This window comes from Nuphar pumila, chromosome 8 (assembly GCF_984573655.1).
Source record: "Nuphar pumila chromosome 8, dmNupPumi1.hap1.1, whole genome shotgun sequence".
Lineage (NCBI taxonomy): Eukaryota > Viridiplantae > Streptophyta > Magnoliopsida > Nymphaeales > Nymphaeaceae > Nuphar > Nuphar pumila.
The window spans coordinates 8,248,742-8,271,821 of record NC_143256.1 but is presented as its reverse complement, the minus strand read 5'-3'; the positions used below and the strand labels follow the sequence as shown (position 1 = coordinate 8,271,821).

The following is a 23,080-nucleotide window of genomic DNA, read 5'->3' as shown; positions in this document are numbered from 1 at the left end:
TTTTACAAATCTTTCATTGGCTAAGAATCTAAATATGCTTTTTATGCTTGAATATTTACAAAAATTTTGAGTCATTGATATTTTAGCCTCAAAAGATTCTTCTTATACATCCTAATCAAATGATCTAAGAGTCTCTTTCCATAAAACCAAGCATCTATATCACATTTGTACGGTGAAATTTTAGAAAAAAAATTTAAAAACCTATGAAATCTTGTTTCCTGTAAACATATTTTGCTGGTAAACATATGTCAGTTACCATATTACTTATATATATATATAGCCCGGTTCGGGCTAATTTATAGGCCCAAACCCAGACTGCGGGCGCCCGACCCGATGGCTACCCCTAAAGACGATAATGGATGACCTTGGATAAATGTAGCAAAAAACATAAAGTTTGGTATTTTTGGAAAACTTTGAAATGAAGCGTGGCATCATCTTACCATTGTTTATTTTAGTGCGTGTATTTTCTAATATTATAACCAAAAACTGTGATTGGTATCATAGTAGCCAAGCTCGTCCTCGTTTATTCCTCGGGAGGTGTCTTTATCTACAAATCGTGATTAATCGGCAAAAAAATAAGTCAACTTCAGTGGTCAGATTCTTTGATAACTTGTAATTAATCAGCTTAATTAAAAATTATAATTAATCACCAACAAAAAATTGTTTTCATATTTTAACAACAAAAACTAAAATAACAAATGATATGTTCCAGAGAAGCTGTAACAATAGTACAAGAATTATAAGGGCAACCAATTCAAACATCTAATAATCCACCAATCTTCACTTATTCATTAAATAGTTCACAAAAACAAAAAACTGGGCCCAAGGATCTTTATTTTTTTTTATAGTCAAGAGGGGTTGGGCAGACCCCTACCAGCTCATTAATATAATCAAAATACAGTTAGCATAACAAGTTCACGCATCGCACAAAGGGTGCCAATCTGGGGTGATCTATCCATGTTTTGACTATTCACAGTAATTGAAGTTAACATGTAATCTTTCAAAACTATACAGTGTGTTGACTATAGGAGCAGGGAAGTACCTGCAATCAAACACCCCCTTAAGTTTCTAGGAGACCATCTTTTTTATATGCAAAATAGAACATTTAATGTTGAATGTTAGATCATTTTTGGTAGGAGACGTAGACATGTGGGGTTTGAACTTGCAACGTCCTATCACACGGTGAGTTGCACTAATTGCTCCTAGCATATGGTGGGAGCCCCCCCACCCCCCCCACATTAGTGCCTTTGAAGGAAATTAAACTACATTCATCTGATGGCAAGGATTATATAATATTATATTCCAGACAGAACTCCAATAAAATTTTCCTGTCTCACAAGTTGCAAAACTATCATTAAATGCAGAATAGCACGTATATGGGCCAAATGCATGTAAGGAGGATGGTGAAAAGGGTGAAATTCAGTGGAATCTGAGAGTTGGACTCTGCAGTGAAGCTCATGTAAGAACGGAAGTTTCATTTACTTCCATGTTATTGGTGATTGGTCTTTTGTGACGTATAAAACAATAAAATCAATGGGGGACGGCGGCTTGGTTACGGTGGTTCCGATTCAAAAGAAGACGAAGACGACTTACTAAGCGGTGCTGTTGTTTAGCACTAGTCTTTGATGATTATTTATCAACGTTTACAGTTCAGAGAATCATGTTGTGTGGGTGTGTTGAATTTTGGACCCGATCTATGACTCGATTCAAAAACACTTTTGAGATCATCAGGGGGCAGAGTCACGTTACAGGGAAGGTAGGCACGTGCCCACCCTGACCCAAAATCCCCCAAGTGGGATATGGATCATAATGTATGATCCTTGTTAGAGTTTTTGTTTTTTTATTTAATTTATTTTTTACATAGCTTAAATGTTTAATTAGGGTTTTAAAATTTTTTGTATATTTTTTAATTAGCATTATACATGAAATGAATGCTTGATTTTAGTTAGAATATTAAGGGTTTTTTTTTTCAATGAACGTAAATCCATGATTTTTTTAGATATTATGGTATTGATTTGCATTTTTTCAAATGATGCAAATGTTTAATTACATTCTTTGTGGTTTTTGTGTTATTTTTTCTTTTTATATAGCAACATGATCCATTAATGAATGTTTCTTTTTGGTGATTACTTATCAAACCCTTAAATTAATCTTTGATTTATGTTAGAATTTAAGTTTTTTATTTGGTTTTTAAATAATATAAATATTTAATTAAGCATTTTTCTCTCTCTTTTTTTCAATCAACATGATTCCATGAATGCATGCTTGATTTTGGTTAGAATTTTAAGGGGTGTTTTATTTGTCAATTAACATGACTCATGTTGTTAGAATTTAAGGTTCAGATTTGTATTTTTCCTATGCATTTGTACCCATCCTAGTTTAGATTCCTGGCTCAGCCCTGGTGATCCTACAGTGAAAATTTTCAATAAGGTTGTGATGGTCGTGGAGGGTTTGGGTCTGTCTAACTTTATAATTTTTTTCTTTTCAACTGGCTATTGTTTTGTGCCTTTGATCGTATATATTGCCACCTTTTGGAATTAAGAGAATTTTTTGGGTGTATTTAAGGCTTTGAGAGCTCTGTATCTCACATTATATTTTCTCATATCTCCTTCGCTCGTAGAAATCGTGTTTTCTCTCATTTTTTTTATTTTTATTTTTATCTTATGGTTTACTGGTGTTTCCTGGTTTGCATAAAGAATTCAAATGCAGAAAGTCTATGCTTTTGAATGAAGCTAATGACAAAAACACCCTCAGTCTCGAAAGGCAGGTGAAGGTCTTAATTATTTCTGTATGGAAAAGATGGTATCCGTTCAACAAGTGATTACAAAACATAAATACGAGTAAATAAAGTTGAAAGCTAAAAAATTTAGCCACTTGGACCATCTGACAGTACAAAAATATCTGAATGAAATGCCATGATAGTACAACTGTACAAGTTCATTACGGATAATTATAGCCTCTCAATATTCCTCTTCTTTTTGTGAGAGGCTTAGCCAACAGATCACTTTTTCTGTGGTCTGAACTCCATGAACGTTCTGCTAAACAAAATCATTAGATCATTTCTTTGCATCTTAGCTCTCCAGACAAAGTTCCGGGGCTCCTGTTATTTCTGAAAAGATGGAACTTAGTGCAATTAGCATATAGAAGCAACGCCCACTGACAATTTTGTAGGTCGTCTACTTTTTTCTTAGGTTAAAGATTCCTATACCTTCATTTTTCTCTCCACCTTTTTTTAATTCCCATTACTCTTAGCTTTCTTCATATGGTTATTATGCCACACTTTCATAATTTGAGAATCGACAAAGAATCGTCCAAGTTGCAATCTGCATAAAGAAGTGGAGAAGGAAATGCCAGTTCTAATATTGGTTCTTTTGAGACAACACTATCAATAATGAACCCACTTGCTCAAGTTGTGGGGCAGCTGGTCGATATTTAGAAGAGGACGATCCAAAAACTTTGACAAAATATATTCGACGGGCTACGAACTCGGTGGGCTACAGATTCGGTGACTCAACTCAACTTCAGATCCTATTCACGTAATTTTAAAAGACTCGGCTTGAGCTTGACGAATTCTATAGATACGATGTCCGAGTAGAGGTTGGTTCGAATCCATTCACATCAATCATCACACACCAAGTAGCCCTCGATCAGCTCGATCGAGATTTGGCTAAGTCAACCAAACAGAATGTTTCGTGAATTGCTATGAAAAGAAATTAATAAACGTTGGGAATTTAAAGACTTACTTCAATGTCAGCTGGCTGACTCCAGGTGAGTTAGGTAGATCCGAGAGCGCAGGACGTTCCATCGAATAAATTCTACAGCTGAAAGTAGGCTCAGGCTAGCTGGCTAAGCCATGACGAGAAATGGGTTTCAACTATCTTACCATTTACTACTGTCTATTATATACCTGAACGAGTTGACAGAGCCAAGCCCGCAATTAATGCAATGTGCCGCTGCACCTGATTTTCCTTCATCTGCTGCAGATGGAGGGAGATCAATGTGATTGCACCTGATCTGGTTTCAACTCGAAGGCGGATCAGGTGCAATCACAATGCCAGATCTAGCGGCTGCACCTGACTGCTCTTCATCTCTGGGATACAGCCTCTCAGCTGTGATACCCAACGGAAGATGGAAGGCAGATCAGGTGCAGGTGCACACTCAAGTATGCAATGTGATTGCACCAGATAAGCAGTCTAAGACTCGGGGGCAGCGGTGAAATACGAAGGCTAGGGGGTGGGCCTACATGAGATGCATAATGTCTCAATGCCTGCACAAACGGAAATCGAAAATACCATCGGATAGGAGATGAGCATGAGGCTCTAAAATAGGCAAGTGGACTAAATTTCCAATAGAATTTAACGGCAGAAAGCAGCCCATTCTTGGCTTTGGTTCGGTTCGTTGTATCGCGATCGAGCAGCTGGACTATTCCATCATTCTTTATGATTAAAAAAGGAAAGAAAAGAGATGCGTTAAAAGCCAGGCGTATGTGCGAGGGGGAATGAATTTTGAAACCGTGCACTCATGACCTTCCACGTTTAGCTTTCGCCGTCCTGACTCCCTATTGAATTCTTGAAAATTATTAACTCCCCATACTGTTTCTCCACAGTCTCCCTCTCACACATTAGACCATAAAGAATCCTGAAAGGCTCTTTCTATATAGAAATATAGTCCTTCTCTCTCCCTTGTTGCCATCCAAAGAGGTTCTTGACTCTCTCTCTCTCTCTGACTCTCACCATATGGAAACTGGGGTTTGTAAGAGGAGGAAGAAGGCAGGGAGGGAAGTGATAGAGGATGTTGATGGTGGAAACATAGAGAACCCGTTTAATCGTCTGCCAAACGAGTGCATCATGGAGATATTCAGCTACAACCCTGACCCTATGGACCGTTGGTTATGCGCCGCGGTGTGCAAGAAATGGCTCCTTCTCCAAGCCCACATGAAGAGATCGGGCTTCAAGGCGGAGTCACCAACACAGTCTAGTGCCAGAGACCGGATGACTCGGTGCTTGGAGGGGGGGTATGCGGTGGACACGAGGCTGGCCGCCATGGCCGTTCGCAAGTGGGCGAGAGGGATAGTTGGAGACTTGAGCATCAGAGGGGACTTCCTGGAGGAAGAACAGTATTCGTCACCACCGCACGGGGTGACGGATTGTGGTCTCGACATCGTCGGCTCGGGCTTTCCTTGCCTCAAGTCGCTGGCCCTGTGGGGCTGTCTCTATGTAACCAACAGGGGCCTCGTTTGCGTGTCCAAAGGGTGCGCTCTCTTGGAGAAACTCGACCTGTGCGAGTGCCCGTTGATCACGGACGAGGGCATGGTGGCGGTCGCGAGGGGGCTCAAGAAGCTGACCACGTTGAGCGTGGAGTCGTGCAAAAACATTGGGAACAGCAGCCTAAAGGCCTTCGGGACGTACACTCCCACCCTCCATTCCATCTCCGTGAAGGGATGCCGCCTCGTGGGCGACGAAGGCGTGTTTGCTATCCTTTCAGGGTTGCCCAATCTGAAGAGGCTCAGGCTTGCGCAGCTTCGCTCCAATCTGCGCGCGGTGTTGGCGAAAGGTAGGCACTGCAAAGCACTGACGTCGCTCTCGCTAGAAGGGTACTCCTTTGGTACTCCAAAGAACATGACTTGCACTAGTGGGGACATCTACAACCAGCAGGGGATTGATCTCCTTGAACCTTCTGGCTTGTGGAGTTTGTCTGGGTTTAGGGTTATTGGGAAGGAGTGTGCCAACCTAAAGAGCATAGCCATCAGTGGGTGCAGGGCATTGAATGATGAGGTTTTGGTGGAGCTAGGTCATGGGGTGGTTGCCCTAGAGAAGTTGACCCTAGAAGCATGCCACCGGGTTTCTTTCAATGGGTTGGTGGAGTTCCTTTCAAGATATGCCAAAAACCTGAAGAACTTGTCCTTGGTGAAATGCAACGGCATTGCGGAACCGAGGAAATCTTCAGGTTTGGTAGCCTCACCACCACCCTCCTGCAATAAACTTGAAACTTTAATGGTTGGAGGCTGCCCAGGCCTAGGGGATGCTTTCTTGGGATGGATCGGAAGAGCGTGCTCCAAGTTACGTGAAATAGAGCTCATTGGTCTAGGAAACATATCAGATGGAGGGGTTGCCAGCCTGCTGATGGGCTGTGGTAAGAAAACCATAACCCTTGATAGGGTAAGCTTGAACGGGTGCACAGGGTTAACTGATTCATCGGTTCTTGAGATAGCTCGTTCTTTTGGAGCACAGTTAAAGTCATTGGGCATAAGCGAGTGCTGGAGGCTGACGAGCCAGAGTTTGCAGAGCATTGCTTTTTACTGCACAGAGCTAAGGGATTTGGACGTTTCGGGGAGTGCAGTTAAGGATGGCGGCTTGGCTCATCTCGATAAGATGGTCTGGTTGACGAGTTTGAACCTGAAGAACTGCCCTGGTTTGAGCCAGAAGGCAATCCATTCCTTTGAGGGCAGCCATTTTGAATGTGACCTGGTTTATTAGAAGGTTGGCAGACACAATTTTTGTTGTACTTCTTCACGTTCATCTTGTAGAATCTGTTCATGTACAGAAAACACTGGCGTTTTGTCATGAAATAGTCTTTGAAAAGTTTTGCATATGTGCATTCTTTAAACAGTTTTCTTTGTTTTCTATGTTCCACCTTTTCGTCGTATATATTCGTCAGATATTCTGGTTCACACAAAGGATAAAATGGTATCTTTGAGTCCATACCCATGGCAAAATGAGGCGGAGAGAAGATCAAGACCCACATTTGCTTTAGCTCTACATAGAATATTCATAGCGATAAACTTCTAGAATTCTTCTTCCTAAAGCATGCAAAGCCTGAGGGGCCTTCATCATCTCAAGCAGTTAAATTGTCCCCTTCTTATTCCTATCCAACGAGGACAAAAACGAGAATTTGGACAAGTAGCTCCGGAAGAAGTGAAGAAGTCTTTAGTTCTGAGCACTGTCACAAGTGAAGTCTTTAGTTTTGTGCACTGTCACAAAAACGTTGCATGTGAATCGTTGTAATTTGTCTCGTGCAAGCCTTTGCGAAGCAGGTTATATGTCCCCCCCGAACAGGGCAGTTAGCTACATCTCATGTTCGGGGTCCCAAAGAGCACCATGTATGTAAGCATGTGCGTCTCGTATCCCCATGTTTGTCAGCATTAATTAGCGTTGGAGTTTGATGCGATTGCAAAGACTTAAGTACCCTCTCCTTCATTGGTGCCAAAAAAAATGATGATTCTTGAAAAGGAGTGGTTGTAAAGACTTAAGTACCCCGAAGATGATTATTTAAGACCCAGTCTCTGCACTGCATGATTATCTGAGAAAGAAATCTCCTCTGGAGGAGGCCATGAACATCAACCCTCTCACTCTATCTCTCCCTTCTATTTCTGCTTCTATGCACATCCAACAGAAGATCTTACATTGCTCTATCAAGCATCGGCTGACCTGCATATTGACTGTTGTGGAGCTTGATTCAGAGTTTTTACCCTTACAGGAGGAGGGTTTGGGGGCTCATCCCAGCGTGGGTAGCATCATTCAACTAAATAAGTTGTAAATCCTGATTCAGAGTTTTTACCCTTACAGGAGAGGGGTCTGGGGGCTCCTCCCAACGTGGGTAGCATCATTCAACTTGAAGAGTTGTGGAGTCTTATTCAAAGTTTTTACCCTTACAGAAAAGGAGGGTCTGAGGGCTCCTCCCAGCGTGGGTAGTATCATTCAACTTGAAGAGTTGTGGAGTTTGATTCAGAGTTTTTACCCTTACAGAATGGGGGTCTGAGGGCTCCTCCTAGCGTGGGTAGCATCATTCAACTTGATGAGTTGTGGAGTCTGATTCAGAGTTTTTACACTTATAGAAGGAGGGTTTGGGGGCTCCTCCCAACGTGGATAGCATCGTTCAACTTGATTCGTTGTAGAGCCTGATTCAGAGTTTTTGCCCTTACGGGAGAAGGGTTTGGGGGCTCCTCCCAGCGTGGGTAGCATCGTTCAACTTGATTCGTTGTGGAGCCTGATTTAGAGTTTTTGCCCTTACAAGAGGGGGTCCGGGGGCTCCCCCCCGGCACGAGTCCCGGGTGTCGTGGTCAAAAAATGCACAGGGTGTCGTGGTGAGAAAGACATATGTTTGTTCCAAGCAAGGTTGGAAGAAATCAATGGAAAATCCAACAGCGAGCATGCCAGAATCAAGATGTGGATGTCAAGCGAGAATGGTGTTGTGCAACTCAAATAACACAAAATAATAAGGGTCTGGTTTTTAGTAAAAATGGGAAATGAAATGACAATAGAAATTACTTAAAATTTACAGGAATAAACTAGACTCAATAACGAAGACACTAGTTTTTACGAATTTGGAATATGACCTCCGGTTAAGGACATATGACCCTGACAAGTTGGTCTTAATTCGGGTAGCGATTTACAGCGATTTGCTTACTGAATAACATTATAAATCGATATAGCGATTTGCGGGATCCGCGCCGGAGGGGAGCCCTCGGACCCCCCTTCTGTAAGGGCAAAAACTCTAAATCAGGCTCCACAACGAATCAAATTAAACGATACTACCCACGCTGGGAGGAGCCCCCAAACCCTTCTCCTGTAAGGGCAAAAACTCTGAATCAGACTCCACAACTTTTCAAGTTGAACGATGCTACAGCCAGTGTGCAGGTCAGTCGGTGTTTGATGGAGCAATGTAGGATCGTCTGTTGGATGTGCACAGAAGTAAAGAGAGAAGAGAGAGAGAGAGAGGGTTGATGTTCATGGCTTTCTCTAGGGAGAACTCTTTGCCTCCCTTGATTTCTTCTCTAGATAGAGAGAGGGTTTTACAGTGTTTTACGGAGAAAGAAGAAGAAGACTTTGAAGAGTCAACATCATCCTCGACTTTTTGGATGGAGGACATGTTTGTCCTTTTTTTGAACGAAAAAAGAAGAAGAAGACTTTGAAGAGTCAACATCATCCTCGACTTTCTGGATGGAGGACATGTTTGTCCTTTTTTTGAACGGAGAAAGAAGAAGAAGACTTTGAAGAGTCAACATCATCCTCGACTTTCTGGATGGAGGACATGTTTGTCTTTTTTTTGAACTGTTTGTTTTTTCTTTTTTGAATGAAGGGCATTTTTGTTATTTTCTCAAACCATCACTTTATGAGAAGAATAGCAAGAAAGGGTACTTAAGTCTTTGCAACAACACCAGAGTCCGATGCAAAGTTATTTCAACATACACGGGAATACGAGCCCCATGTACTTGTATACGTGGTGCTCATTCAAAGCCCCAAACACAGACGTGGGATTCAGTGAATCATCGGGGGGGAACATACACCACCCTCGCCTTTGAGTCAACACTAATTTTTGTACGTGGCTGCTTAGTAAATAGCCAACGTGTACTTGGAAAATTTTCTATTCCAGCTATGCTGGAATAAATTGTCCCCATAAAACTTGTACTTGGCAGGTCATTAGGACCACGAGACTGTACCTTTAGGCTATGTTTGATAGCACGTCCCGCACGTAGTGCGGGACAAAAAATACAAAACATACACGTTTTTTAACAAATGTGGGATGATGCAGATGCGGGGAACGTCGTCCACTGTATTCATAAAAGTATGTTATTTTTGTTCTACCCCCTCCCCTATTACTAAAATAATAGGTACAGGAGGAACAAATTTACTGTTCTTCGGCAAGAGCATCCAACCTCCTCTCTCTTGTGCAACGGGAGGATGAGCGGAGATGATGATGTCGGTGGTTGTTCATCACCAGCGTCGGGCGAGGCTCTTCATCATTGTCGTCTGCCGCATCGCCACGAGTGAGAGCTAGATGGGCGATGATGGCGGTGGTTGTTCATCATCGGTGCCGGGCAAAGGAGAGCTGGAACAGAGGGGCGGACGGGACAGGGTGCCGACCACCGAAGAACCATCGCCTCTGCACCAAAAAATGTGAGTTCTTCGGCAGCCCGACAACGATGAACCTCTGTTCCAAGTGCTACCGAGACCTCCGATTGAAGGATCCCCAGGAGTCGTCGGCGGCGAAATCCGTGCTGGAGAAATCTCTAAGCCTCGTGGAAGAATCGCCCAAAAAGCCCAAAATCTGGGACGCCGATGTTGGATTAACCACCACGATTGACGTGGTGGTTATCCACGATGTGGATACATCTCCACATTAAGGATGATCCATCCGATAAATCGGCATAGGATAAGGGGGAACGGTTATGCAAACCGTTCCCACCCTATACTTTATAAATACAGGGTATCATGAGCGACAATGTGTGTGAAAAAGTAAGGATACAAGGAGGAGATAGGTCTACTCACCGGCTGCCTAAGAAAGCCTGTGCTTGTGGTGGCTGCAGCCCGGCTGAGCAGAGAACCTTCGGCGACTTCTATTTCTGATAATCACAGCCTAACAATGGTTGGATCAGGTATGCACCACCCCCTGTAATTTTACTATTTTAAATAACAGTTTGCTCTGGTTTTGCCCTGTCACAGTGAGCTGATGCCGGAAGCAGACCAATCCAACAATGGGTTATGGGCCCACACCCCATCTCCGTTGTGCGCTCAATGGATTTTTTCGGCAACTGTCGCCATTGGGCAATAGTGTTTTCCGGCGACTGTCGCCATGAGGCAACAGAGCTTTTCCGACAGAGTGGAGTCATCACGAGCCGACGTTGAAGGCTGACGACAGCAGGTCACCGTGGGGCGACATGGTGTCGCCGGCAACCGGCAACTATCGCCTTAGGGCGATAAAGTAAAAAAAAAAAACAATGCTCGAGTCCTTTACCTGTAGCCATCGAGCTGCGGGGTTTCCTTCTTGTCGACCGCCTGCAGAATGCCATAGATGCATCGTCAAGAGGAGGCAGCTTTCGTCGGTTGCTTTCTCCATCGTCGATCGTCCGGTGTCACGCGACATCCAGGACGACAAAACCCATTTTTTCGGCATCCCTTCTTCTGTAGGGTGGCAGGTTTGCCGGAGATGCTTCGATGGCGGGGCTCCGGTGTGGGTCGCCGGCAGGCGACGTGGGTCGCCGGCAAACCAAGAGGGTAAACCCTCAGGTTTTCTCAGAAGAACAGAAAACCCTCGGGTTTTCTGTTCTTTTTCTGATGTTTATCGGGTGGAACTGGGTCGGGTCCATTTTTGGATCCGGACCCTCCCCACCCGAATATGATCCATAAAGTTATAAGGATCGGATTTGGGATTTGGGTGGGGACCTGCTCTATTCCGACCCAGATTAAGTCAAACTGGGTCTGACTTGGATCCGGTTAAACCCGGGTCTGGCCCGGATCCAGTTAAACCCTGGGTCAGACCCGGATCCAGTTATTACCGGGTCTGATCCGGATCAAGTTAAACCCCAGGTCAGACCCGGATCCGGTTAGTATCGGGTCTGACCCAGATCCAGTTAAACACTAGGTCAGACCCGGATCCGATTATAACTGAGTCTGGTCCGGATCCAGTTATACCTCAGGTCAGACCCGGATCCGGTTAGTACCGGGTCTAACCCGGATCCAGTTAAACCCCGGGTCAGACTCGGATCTGGTTATAATCGGGTCTGGCCTGGATCTAGATAAACTTTGGGTCAGACCCGGATCTGGTTATAACCGGGTCTGGACCGGATCTAGTTAAACCCTGGGTCTAACCTGGATGCGGTTATTACCGGGTCTGACCCGGATCTGGATAATATCGAGTCCGACCCAGATCCGGTTAGTACCGGGTCTGACTCGGATCCACTTCAAACCGGGTCTGACCCAGATCCAGTCCAAACCGGGTCTGACCCAGATCCAGTCCAAACCGGGTCTGACACGGATCCAGTTTAAAGTCGGGTCAACCCGGATCCAGTTTGAACTGGTTCTAACCTAGATCCAATAAGGTCTAGGCACTATTTGGCGTGAACCAGATCAGGGACTGATTCAGCCCCTTCCAGAACTGGTTCAAAGCCATTTTTGGTCGGTTCCTTCCAGTTTCTCACCGGTTTCGAGATGCTAAGACCCTATTTTCTTAAATATAAGAAAATACAGAAATTTTGGCATACGGTTATAGGGTTTTTATGAACTTTTGTTCATACTAGACACTGGTTCATAAGGTTCAGAACCGGTTCGGGGTTGTTTCAGACCGGTTCATAGTGCTTTCAAACCAGTTCCTGCTTGAAGACCCAGGGTTTTACTCATTTAAGCTTGGCTTGGGTTATAGTTCATGCATTTATTTGTAATTATGCATGTGTGAATGATTGTTTAAATATTGGCATCAAGGGTAGCAAGATGACTTAGTGAATTCATGTCACCAAAGGATTGAATACACATATGTTGTCAAAATTTTATACTATCATATAGTTTTAGCCAATATTACTGTTGTACTTAGATTCATGAAACGATAAACAACCCAAAAGTAGTTTTATTGTATTTGAAATTTAAGTAGGGTAGAATAAGGTAAATGTGTCGAAATACATCACACATGTGTATCCAAAGGCACCTTGTGTTGATGGTCTAACTTCACAAGAACCTTAGTTTTATCGAATATGGTCGGTAGGCGAAGTGGTTTCACGTGTTAGAGCTCTTACCAAAGTAGGACTCTGATGACCCCCTTCACTCGCTTGGAAATAAGCATATTAAGAGCCTTTATTCTTTTGTTTTTTTCATTAAAGTTTTAGTCTCGTATGAATGTTTCTTGATACGCATCTTTTATCGTGCAGTTTTTAGTTATGTGATTTTAGATGGCTCAAGCTCAATACATTTTCTTGATGGATCTAACTTTAATGATTGAAAAGAAATTGTTCTTTTTACATTAAGGTATATGGATTTAGATTTGGCCCTAAGGATAGATGAACATGTTGGCCTCACTGATCAAAGCACTGTTGATCAAAAGATTGCTTTTGAGAAGTGGGAGCGCTCGAATAGGCTTAGCTTGTTGCTTTTGCAATCTAAAGTAGCTAAGAATATTCGCAGTGCTATCCCACAATGCAGAACAGTGAGGGAATTCTTGAATGCCATTGAGGCACAGTTTGTGAGTTCAAACAAGGCCAGAGCCAATACCTTAATGTCAAAACTTATAACTATGAAGTATTCTGGAGGGAGAAATATTCGCCAGCACATTTTAGAAATGAGGAACATAGCGTCTCAGTTGAATGACATGAAGCTCACCATCTCTGATTCTTTCCTAGTGCATTTAGTTTTAACGTCCTTACCCTTAGAATACGAACTTTTCAAAATCTCTTACAACACACATAATGATGAATGGACATTTAATTAACTCATGTCCAAGTGTGTTTAAGAAGAAGAGAGGTTGAAAGAGGAGAAGGTGCAGAGTGCACATATGGCTTCTCATGCATCCAAGGTAGGACCAAGGAAGAATGCATTTAAGATAAATGTTAGAAAGAAGTCAACTGGGGATAAGTCATCCCAAAGCAAGTAATCTGACTCTGCTCCCATAAAGTGCTTCTTTTGCAAAAAGAAGGGACACAGAAAGGCAAATTGCATAAAGTACAAAAAGTGGTTGGAAAAGAGAGGTAATTTATCATTTATTTTTCATGAATGTAATTTATTACAAATTCCTGAAAATAGTTGGTGGATTCATTCTGGTGCTACTGTTCATATTTTGAACTATCTACAGCTATTTCTGAGCAGAAGGGAACCAACAATGCATGAGAAGAGCATCTATTCGGGAAACAAGATGTGTTCACATGTGAAGGGTGTTGAAACCTGCAGGATTACTCTGAATACGGGCATAGTTTTAGATCTTCATGATGTCTTTTATATTCTATCATATAGTAGAAACTTAATTTCAATTTTGAAGTTGGATAAATTTAGACATTGTTTTAAGTTTGAAAATTCTAAATTGTTCATTTATAGAAATTCAATTGAAATTGGTTTTGCATCAGTTTATGATGATTTATATAGATTGAATGTAAAGATCCAAACTCAGGAGTCTCTGACATCTGAATATGCATTGATTGAAAATAAACGTAGCTTGACAAATGATAAATCTTACATGCTTTGGCATCGAAGGTTGGGTCATATCTCTGAAAAGATAATAAGGAGACTCGTAAATGAAGGGATCTTGAAATTTCTATATTTTACTGACAATGACCCATGTGTTGATTGCATAAAGGCTAAGCACGCAAACACATATAAAGAGGGTGTCAAACGCAGCAGTGAGATATTGGAGATAGTTCATACAGATGTATGTGAACGTTTTCCCCTGTTACACAGGCTAAAAATATTTTGTCACATTTATTGAAGACTATTCTCGGTATATGTATATCTACTTGATCTTTGAAAAATCTAATGTTTTCAGATGTTTAAAGAATTTAAGAAAGAAGTAGAGAAACAAACTGATAAAGTTATTAAAATAGTCAGATCTGATAGAGGTGGTGAATATTATGGTAGATTTACTGAGATAGGGCAAAGGGAAGGACCATTAGTGTGATTTCTTAAAGAAGAAGGCATTGTGCCTCAATATACCATGCCTGGTAGTGCCTATCAGAATGGTGTAGCTAAAAGAAAAAATCGTACGCTTAAGAAAATAGTCAGAGCTATGTTGAATTATTCAACACTTCTCATAAAGTTGTGGGGTGAAGCCTTAAGGACTGTTGTGCATATTTTGAATAAGGTTCCTACAAAATTTGTGCCTAAAACTTCTTATGAGTTGTGGATAGCTAGGAAACCATCAGTCTTATATGCACATATGGGGATGTCCTACAGAGGCTAAGTTGTATAACCCTCACATTAAAGCCTTTGATTCAAGAACAACTAGTGGATATTTCATTGGTTATCAAAAAAGATCAAAAGGGTACATGTTTTATTACCCATCTCACTCACCACAGATTGTTGAAACGGATAAGGCAAAATTCCTAAAAGATGGTTTAGTAGGATTAAGTGCACTTCAAAGCCTTGGTTTTGAGGAAGTACAGAATCCAGTTTCATCATCTGTTAAGGAAAACATCGAAAGATACCACATTATTATTCTTAATGATGAAGTGGTTGATCATTCAGTTGTTAATGCACAAATCCAAAGTGAACCTATTATGGACAATGCAGAAGAGTACGAACAGGATGATCAGGTTCAATCTAAGCTTGAAGAACGACCTGTTTGGAGATCCACAAGGATTAAGAGATTTGCTATACATCCTGATTATGTAGTGTACCTTCAGGAGCTTGGTGATTTCATAGATATGGATGATGACCTATTGACTTTTATGGAAGTTGTTGAAAGCAAACAATCTTCGCACTAGATAGAAGTCATAAAAGAAGAGTTAGACTCTATGGCTAAAAATCAAGTGTGGAATCTTGTCACGTTACCTAAAAGAGTAAAACTCGTAGGGTGTAAATGGATCTTTAAGACCAAGAAGGACTCCAAAGGTAACATAGAGAGACATAAAACAAGATTGGTTGCTAAAGGATTCACCCAGATGGAGGGCATTGACTATAATGAGACATTTTCTCCTATCTCAACTAAGGAGTCAATGAGGATAATTTTGGCCCCCGTAGCTCATTATGACTTAGAGCTACATCAGATGGATATGAAAACAGCTTTCCTCAACGGGGATCTGAATGAAGAGGTATACGTAGAACAACCTCTTGGTTTCTCTGAAAATGATTGTTTGGTTTGCAAGTTTAACAAATCAATATATAGACTTAAACAGACCTCCCGACAGTGGTATATTAAATTTTCTTAAGTCATTGTGACTTTCGGGTTTACAGAAAATATTATTGATCAATGTATATACCTTAAGGAAAGTGGGAGTAAGTTCATTATATTGATGATGTATGTGGATGACATCGTGTAACCAACGATATAAAGTTGCTTTCAGAGACCAAACAGTTTCTTGCATCACATTTTGATATGAAAGATATGGGTGAGGCTGCTTATGTTCTTGGCATTGAGATTCGTCGAGACAGAGCAAAAGGTTTTTTAGACCTCTCCCAGAGATCCTATATAGAAAATGTGTTAAAGCGATATGGGATGGAGAATTGTTCTCCTAGTTCAACACCCATATCAAAAGGTGATAAGTTGAGCCTAAAGGATTATCCACAAAACGATATTGACAAAGCACAGATGAGTGTTTATTCATATGCATCAGTTGTTGGCAGCTTGCAGTACGCACAGACATGTTCTCGACCAGATATTTCTTTTGCAGTAGGGGTACTTGGCAGATTTCAGTCTAACTCAGGTTTACCCCATTGGAAGGTTGCCAAGAAAGTCTTGCAGTACTTGTAAGGGAAAAAAGACTATATGTTGATGTATCATAAAGTTGATCACCTCGAGGTCATTGGCTACTCAGATGTGGGTTTAGGAGGATGCCTTGATAGTAGAAAGTCTACTACTGGATACGTCTTCTTACTTGTTGGGGGCGCGATCTCTTAGAGGAGTGGGAAACAGACGACCACTGCTGCCCACACCATGGAGGCAAAATTCATAGCATTGTACGAGACTACTTCGCAGGCTATATGGTTAAAGAACTTCACATCACAGTTAAAGGTGGTCGATTCCATTGGGAAGCCACTGAAGGTCTACTGTGATAATGAAGTTGTGGTGTCATTTTCTAACAACAACAAAAGTACTACGTCGTGCAAGCATATGGAATTAAAGTATTTTGTTGTTAAAGAAAGGACAGATAATCATTTAGTGCATATTGTTAATATTGGTACCAAAGAGATGATCGTTGATCCTCTTACTAAAGGGCCAGCACCGGGATTATATTCTGAACATGTAATGAGGATGTGATTGTTAAACTCTTTTTGACATATGCATATAAATAAAGTGATCACTTTCAGTTCTTGATTCTCATTATGGTTATTGTTAATCTCATAAGGATTAGAGATTCAACTAAAGACCTATAGAATAGATTATAAAGGTCAATTTATTCATCAAGTTATTCCCATAAGGTTTTTCGATTAAAAGATTTATCGTCGGATCAAGTGGGAGAATGTTGGATTAACCACCACGATTGATGTGGTGGTTATCCACGATGTGGATACATCCCCACATTAGGGATGATCCATCCGATAAACCAACATAGGATAAGGGAGAACGGTTACGCAAACCGTTCCCACCCTATACTTTATAGATACAGAGTATCATGAGAGACCCTGTGTGTGAAAAAGTAAGGATACAGGAAGGAGATAGGTCTACTCACCGGCTGCCTAAGGAAGCCTGTGCTTATGGTGGTTGCAGCCCGGCTGAGTAGAGAACCTTCGGCGACCTCCATCTCCGGTAACCACAGCCTAACAATGGTTGGATCAGGTATGCACCACCCCCTGTAATTTTACTGTTTTAAATAACAGACTGCTCTGGTTTTGCCCTATCATAGTGAGTCAATGCCGGAAGCGGACCAATCCAACAATACATCCCACTAGACCATCGTCCTCCCTTTCCCTTCTTCCCTCTCCTCCCCCTCCCTTTCCTTCTCTTTGGCGTCTTCGTCACCGAGTTCCAGCAAGATGAACCACTATTCCAACTGCAACAAGTGGATAGCTCTGACAGGGTTCAAGTGCAGTTGTGGTAGCACATTCTATGCGTCGCACCGCTTATCCGAGAAGCACGTCTGCGCGTTCGACTTCAAGGGTATCGGGCGAGAAGCCATCGCAAGGCCAATCCCATAATCAAAGCGGAGAAACTTGAGAAGATTTGAATCTCTGAAAGTGTGAAGAAGAAAAGAATGTAGAGATAGAACTTGATCGATCTCCAATCTTCTTCTTCTGCGATGATGGCACCGGAGATCTCCCCCCTTTTCTTCTTCTTCTTCTTCGTTCATTTTTTTTTTGTTTTCCCTGAGTGGAAATTGTGGTTTCCTTGGTGATGGAATAAACTGTGCGTACACAATAAAAGTCTTGTTGGGTAGTGCATAGATGTGCTAGCTAGTGTAGGCCCGTGTGTTACTTTTAAATCGAGAAAAGGAGGTGGGAAAGGGAGTTGAAAAAAAAAGGAGTGAGAAGGGGAAAGAAAAGGAAATAGTGAGGTAATGTAATGTTTGTTTTTTATGACATTTTATGAGGATTCAAAGTCATGGGTTTTGACATCAGCAATTGTTGCTCTCGCTAGTGCCAACATTAGCTCAATTTGAATCTGCAAAAAAGTGGGATAAATTAGAAAATTTGCAATGAGGGGAATAGTTTAAAATCCCAAATTATCCTACTTTTTCAATAAGCGGGTGCATCTAAAACCCTCTCAAAGTGAGTGAATTGAAATGGTTGCTAACGTGAAAATTGAATTGGATTTTCAGATAGAAGAAGAGTTTTGCATGTCAATGAAGGATTTGGTAAAAACATTGTGCACAACTTCAAATTAATAAAAAATAGGAAAAGAAATGTTTATGAGAAGATACTATAAAAATTGAATTGAGTCACAGAAGTAATTTGACCCATTATCCATGACTGTCCAAGTTGTTTGCACATCGTCATCAAACAACGGACATTTGGAACATAGCATCTGAGTATGGTCCAAACAAACGTTTGGATTTGGAACAGTTGTTATGGAATGAAAAGAACCAATGTTATATTTCATCTTTTTTGTTTATTTTGTCTAACCCTAGACAAGCCATCAAATATACCCTTATGAATCATAGTTGTTAAAGACAAAGACAGAGACGGGTATAGGTATCCATTTTTTGGTACATTTTAACTGAAACATCTCTCCAAAAGGTTTGATATGCCACTATAAGTTGAAGGACACTGCCGCCACAAGTAGGGATACGCTAAGAAGGGAAGATCCCCCCCCCCCTCTTTTCTCTCTATGGCATGAGTTTAAAATCAAAATAGAAATGAAGAAAAAAAAACAAAGAAAGGAAACAAAAAAAAAGGAAATGTGGGCTTACCTTGAGTGAGGAGACACCAAATGTAAATGCACCCCTCTCACCTTTTTATTTTCATGAGGCCTATAAGGAATCCCAAGGAGCCTGCAACGAGTCATCTTTCCAGGAGAAGTTGCTCGAGGCTTTTTTTTATATTAAGGCCAACCTCAGTTCTCACACACAGTCAATAGTGAAGCTAGAGACTGAGATGGGACAGTTGGTTGAGGCATTGAGCAGGCGAAGCGAGGGAAACCTCCCTAGTCAGTCTGTTGTCAACCCAAAGGGAAAGGAACTCATGTAGCACAGGTTGCACCTCACAGAGTCCCACCAAGAGCAGGCCAACTCTGCTATGACCCTTCGGAGTGGGAAGGCATTCCACCTTACTCAGGAGTCGACTGACGAGCCCACTGCCACACCTATTGACCAGCCAATTTTTATCCTCCACCAAGCCCAAGGAGAACGGGCAGGGCCCATGGCTTGTGCCTTCTTCGTATATCACACGAGCACCTTTTTCTCAAGTCTTAGAAAAACTGATTGATTTCGACAAGCAAAGGGCGCACATGCACAAGATGCTTGACATATTCAAGCAGGTTCACATAAACATCTCCCTGCTTGATGTCATCTAGCAAGTGTCTGCTTATGCAAAGTTCCTCAAAGAACTTTGCACGCAGAAGAAAAAATTGGGTTGTTACTTAAGACGATCTCCGTGATTGAGCAGGTGAGCTCTGTGTTTCAGTACCAAGCCTCACCCAAGCTCAAGGATCCTGAGGCACCGATCATCTCGTGTGTTATAGGAAACAAGACCATCGAACGTGCATTGCTCGATCTTGGGGCAAGTGTGAACATATTGCAAGTTCCCTATATGACACTTTTGGGATTGGGGATTTGAAGCCCACGACTCTTGTAGTTGGCTGACAGGTCTACCAAGCATCCGCGAAGAATCTTGAAATATGTGTTAGTCAAGGTCGATGACTTCGACTTCCCTGTCAATTTTTTTATTCTGGACATGGAGGGCACCGATATCTCTCTCCAGATCCTCATCATTTTGGGCAAACCATTTTTATCCACTACCCATGCTCGTATAGATTGTCATACTGAGGAGATGGAGGTTTTTTTTATAACAAGCATTTGCGCTTGCATATCTTTGATATTGCCAATGGAACGACTGCTTCCAAGTGACAGACATCATAGGAAAGCAATATGATTAACAGTTGGATGTGTATCTTGCTAGTCGTTCAGTTTATGGCTCTCCATCCTCTGAGAATAGCCTCCATATAGAGACTAATCTTGTTCGTTCTGCTAGTCTCGAGAGTCATCGTAAGGTTCAGAGGGGTAGAGTTGGAGGACATATAGTGCGCAGTGTCACAGGTGACACTCTTTTCCTTAGAGCCCCTGATTGAGCATTACTTTACGTTCATTGATCTCATGGACGATGAAGGGTCACCAGAGATCCGTCTGGCTAAGGATGTAAAACTTAACGCTTTATGGTAAGCAATCCATATTTGTGTTGTACTATTACTAGTCTTAGTAGTTTTTCTATTTTTAGGAAGTTTTCTTCCTTCATGAGTTAGATGTCAGTTTATGTATGCATTGCATTTTTTGTATATTTTTATGAGTTGCATAACAAGTAGACATGTGGAACCTATGCAGAGTCATTCACATGCCATATCAAGTAAGGTTCTACAATGTGGATCAAGTGACTTCTACTCATTTTCTCTCATTTATTTTTGTTCTCAAATGCATTCACTCAGTTTCATGCAAGCATGGGGGAGTGCCACTAAGGACAGTGTCATTCAAGCATGGGGGGATGTAGTTTGCATACCCAAAATTTTTCGGTGTTTATACTTGCACTTTTAATGACAACTCATAAAAATTGGGCTTTTAAGAAATGAATTTGAACTTATATAAATTATTTACATAATCTAATATTTTAAAAAAAAAATTAAGCCCCACAAATTTTTTTTCTGACACTGATAGAGAAAAATGTGGTTATTTATGTGGATTTCAAAGAAATGGCGATAGATGCATGTTAGAGTTTATTTTGAATCACAAGTATGAATATGCACAATTTATTTTTGAAAAACTAAGCAAATGAACAACATTGAAAATAAGACCTCAAAAGTGATCCATGCAAACTTGGGATGATTTTGTCATACCGGGTTATAGGTGGATGTATAAAGATCGTGCACTAGTCTGGCAAAACCTTGGGCAGCATTCACTTGCTCCTAAACGAATTCAGGATAGAGTGGTGTTGTCGAACACTAAGAAACAAAGTGTGCAAGGCTAGCGTATAACTCGCACACTTTTTCTACTTGATTTAATGAAGTTGGGTTGGCCAATAATTGATCAACTTTCATGGTCAACTGGTTCATTTTGATTTTCAGATCATGCATGGACCCAACTTCATAAATCCTTCCCTTCTTAGGACCATTAGGAACAAGTATGGTCCTATCAAGTTGTGATGACAGGGTATGGTGCATGGCATTTTTGCTCAATGTATCGAATAGGGTTCATGCCTCATCCTCACTCTTGAGCATGAACGTGCCCCCACATGAAGAATCAACCATTTACATGTCCTTCTCAGTCAGGTCGTTATAAAAGTACTGCAACAGTTACCAACAGAGCATCTGGTGGTGGGGGTACTTCCGGAGAAGATCTTGCATCCTCTCCCAGGTCTCGTGAAATTGTTCTCCCTTAATCTGAAAAAAAAACTGGTGATGTATTTTCGAAACTGGTTCATCTTACCAATTGGAAAATACTTTTTGAGAAACCCATGTTGCATGCGTTCTTAAGTGGTAATTTGAATTATATCTAAGGCCTTCAGTCAGTGTTTGGCTTCGTCCTTGAGGGAGAACGAGAACAACGTTAACCTCAACGCGTCATCTCCAAATTGTTGATCCGCACAGTAGAGCAGATCTCGAGAAACTCATCAAGATGTCGGTAGGGGTCTTTGTTGCTCAGGCCATAAAAAGATGAAAGCATCTGGATTATGTTGGCCTTAATCTCAAACTGAGGCACTGCTACAGCGGGTCTCGCGATGTAGGAGGCGAGAGTATATTCATTGAGAATGAAATACTCTCTCAGGGAACGGGTCAACTGTTGATCTTGGGCCATGGAGCCGAATTAACGAGCTCTCCTAATAAGGGACTCTAAGTCCTCGACTATCATTGCAAGCTCGAGGTCAAGTGAGTGTCGCCCTTGCATGCATCTGAGGGTAGACCGGTGCAACAACCGTCCTAAGACACTGGTTTTCTACCTACCTAACGTAGAGTGCAGTCAAATTACAACAAACCACAAAGTAGGTAAAAGAAAAATAATTAGAAAGCAAGAAATAAACAATCACCACACACTTGCACTCACAGATAGCTTGCGAAAAGTAAGGTATAAGCACGGTACCAATCGTGTGAGTCACCTCTAAGGGTATCCTAATAGGTGGGTCATGCAAGAATGGTAAGCTGGTATCTAGAGTGTGCAAACATGTGGTTCTAAACCTAAATGTTGAAAAGAAACTTAACAATCCTAAATAATAAGCAAGAAAGGTAAACTAAACAATCCTAAGTAAAGAAAAGAAAGTAAACTAGCAACCTAAACAAATAAGAACACACAATAGCAATAAAGTGAATACTCGTATTTAATCATCGTTCCTCGACAACGGTGCCAAAAATTTGATGCAACTTTTTTAATAAAGCATTTTAAAAATATATTTTTGATAAAAATATTTATGCAAACCGTGCATCAAATCATAAAACTAGCTCGCACGAGTGGTGGAGTCTAGGTCGATCTCAGAGAATAGGAGAATACTTTGTATTTAAGCAAACAATTAACTACTCTTTATTGCCTTGAAAATAAAAAATAAGTAACTAAATAAATGAGAGTGTAGCCCTCTGCGGAGGCCTTAAAAAAATAATCAAATGGTTTTATTACAGACCCAAATTGAATTGAATTAAATAAAATAAAAACCTAAGCTAAAAAGAAAAGAAAAGTCTTCAGTGCTTCGAGCTTCTTGTCCCTCTTGATCATCTCCTGCTTTCCTCTTGTTATTATAATCTTTCCTTTCTTTAGAGGGTTGCTTGGTTTTGTGAAAGACTCCCTAAGAGCTTTTCTGAGGGCCTGAAGAGCCTTTTAAGGGAACCTTTGAGGGACCTTAGAGGGCTCTTCAGGAGTACTTTTGAGGGCTCATCGCACGTCTGCACACTTTCCTGCAAAAATAAAAAGATGAAACACAAAACAGAGAAAGAAAACTATTAAAAAATCACAGGTTAGTTTTGAGAAAAATCACAAAAGCACTAAACAAACTATGAAATAACACTACACTACAAGATAAAATAGCATAACTAATTCTATAAC

The 23,080-nt window shown here is 41.3% G+C and overlaps 2 protein-coding genes across 2 annotated transcripts; both read left to right on the top strand.

Annotated features, from left to right (window-relative positions):
- The first annotated feature begins 4,736 nt into the window (after positions 1-4,736).
- LOC149829552 (EIN3-binding F-box protein 1-like) lies at positions 4,737-6,476 on the top strand. Its single transcript, XM_090016240.1, has one exon. It carries the CDS (start codon positions 4,737-4,739, stop codon positions 6,474-6,476), a length of 1,740 nt encoding a protein of 579 aa, XP_089872366.1.
- Positions 6,477-9,787: 3,311 nt separating this feature from the next.
- LOC149829551 (zinc finger A20 and AN1 domain-containing stress-associated protein 1-like) lies at positions 9,788-10,346 on the top strand. The gene is made up of 2 exons (XM_090016239.1): positions 9,788-10,060; positions 10,206-10,346. Exons 1-2 carry the CDS (start codon positions 9,788-9,790, stop codon positions 10,344-10,346), a joined length of 414 nt encoding a protein of 137 aa, XP_089872365.1.
- The last annotated feature ends 12,734 nt before the right edge of the window (positions 10,347-23,080 follow it).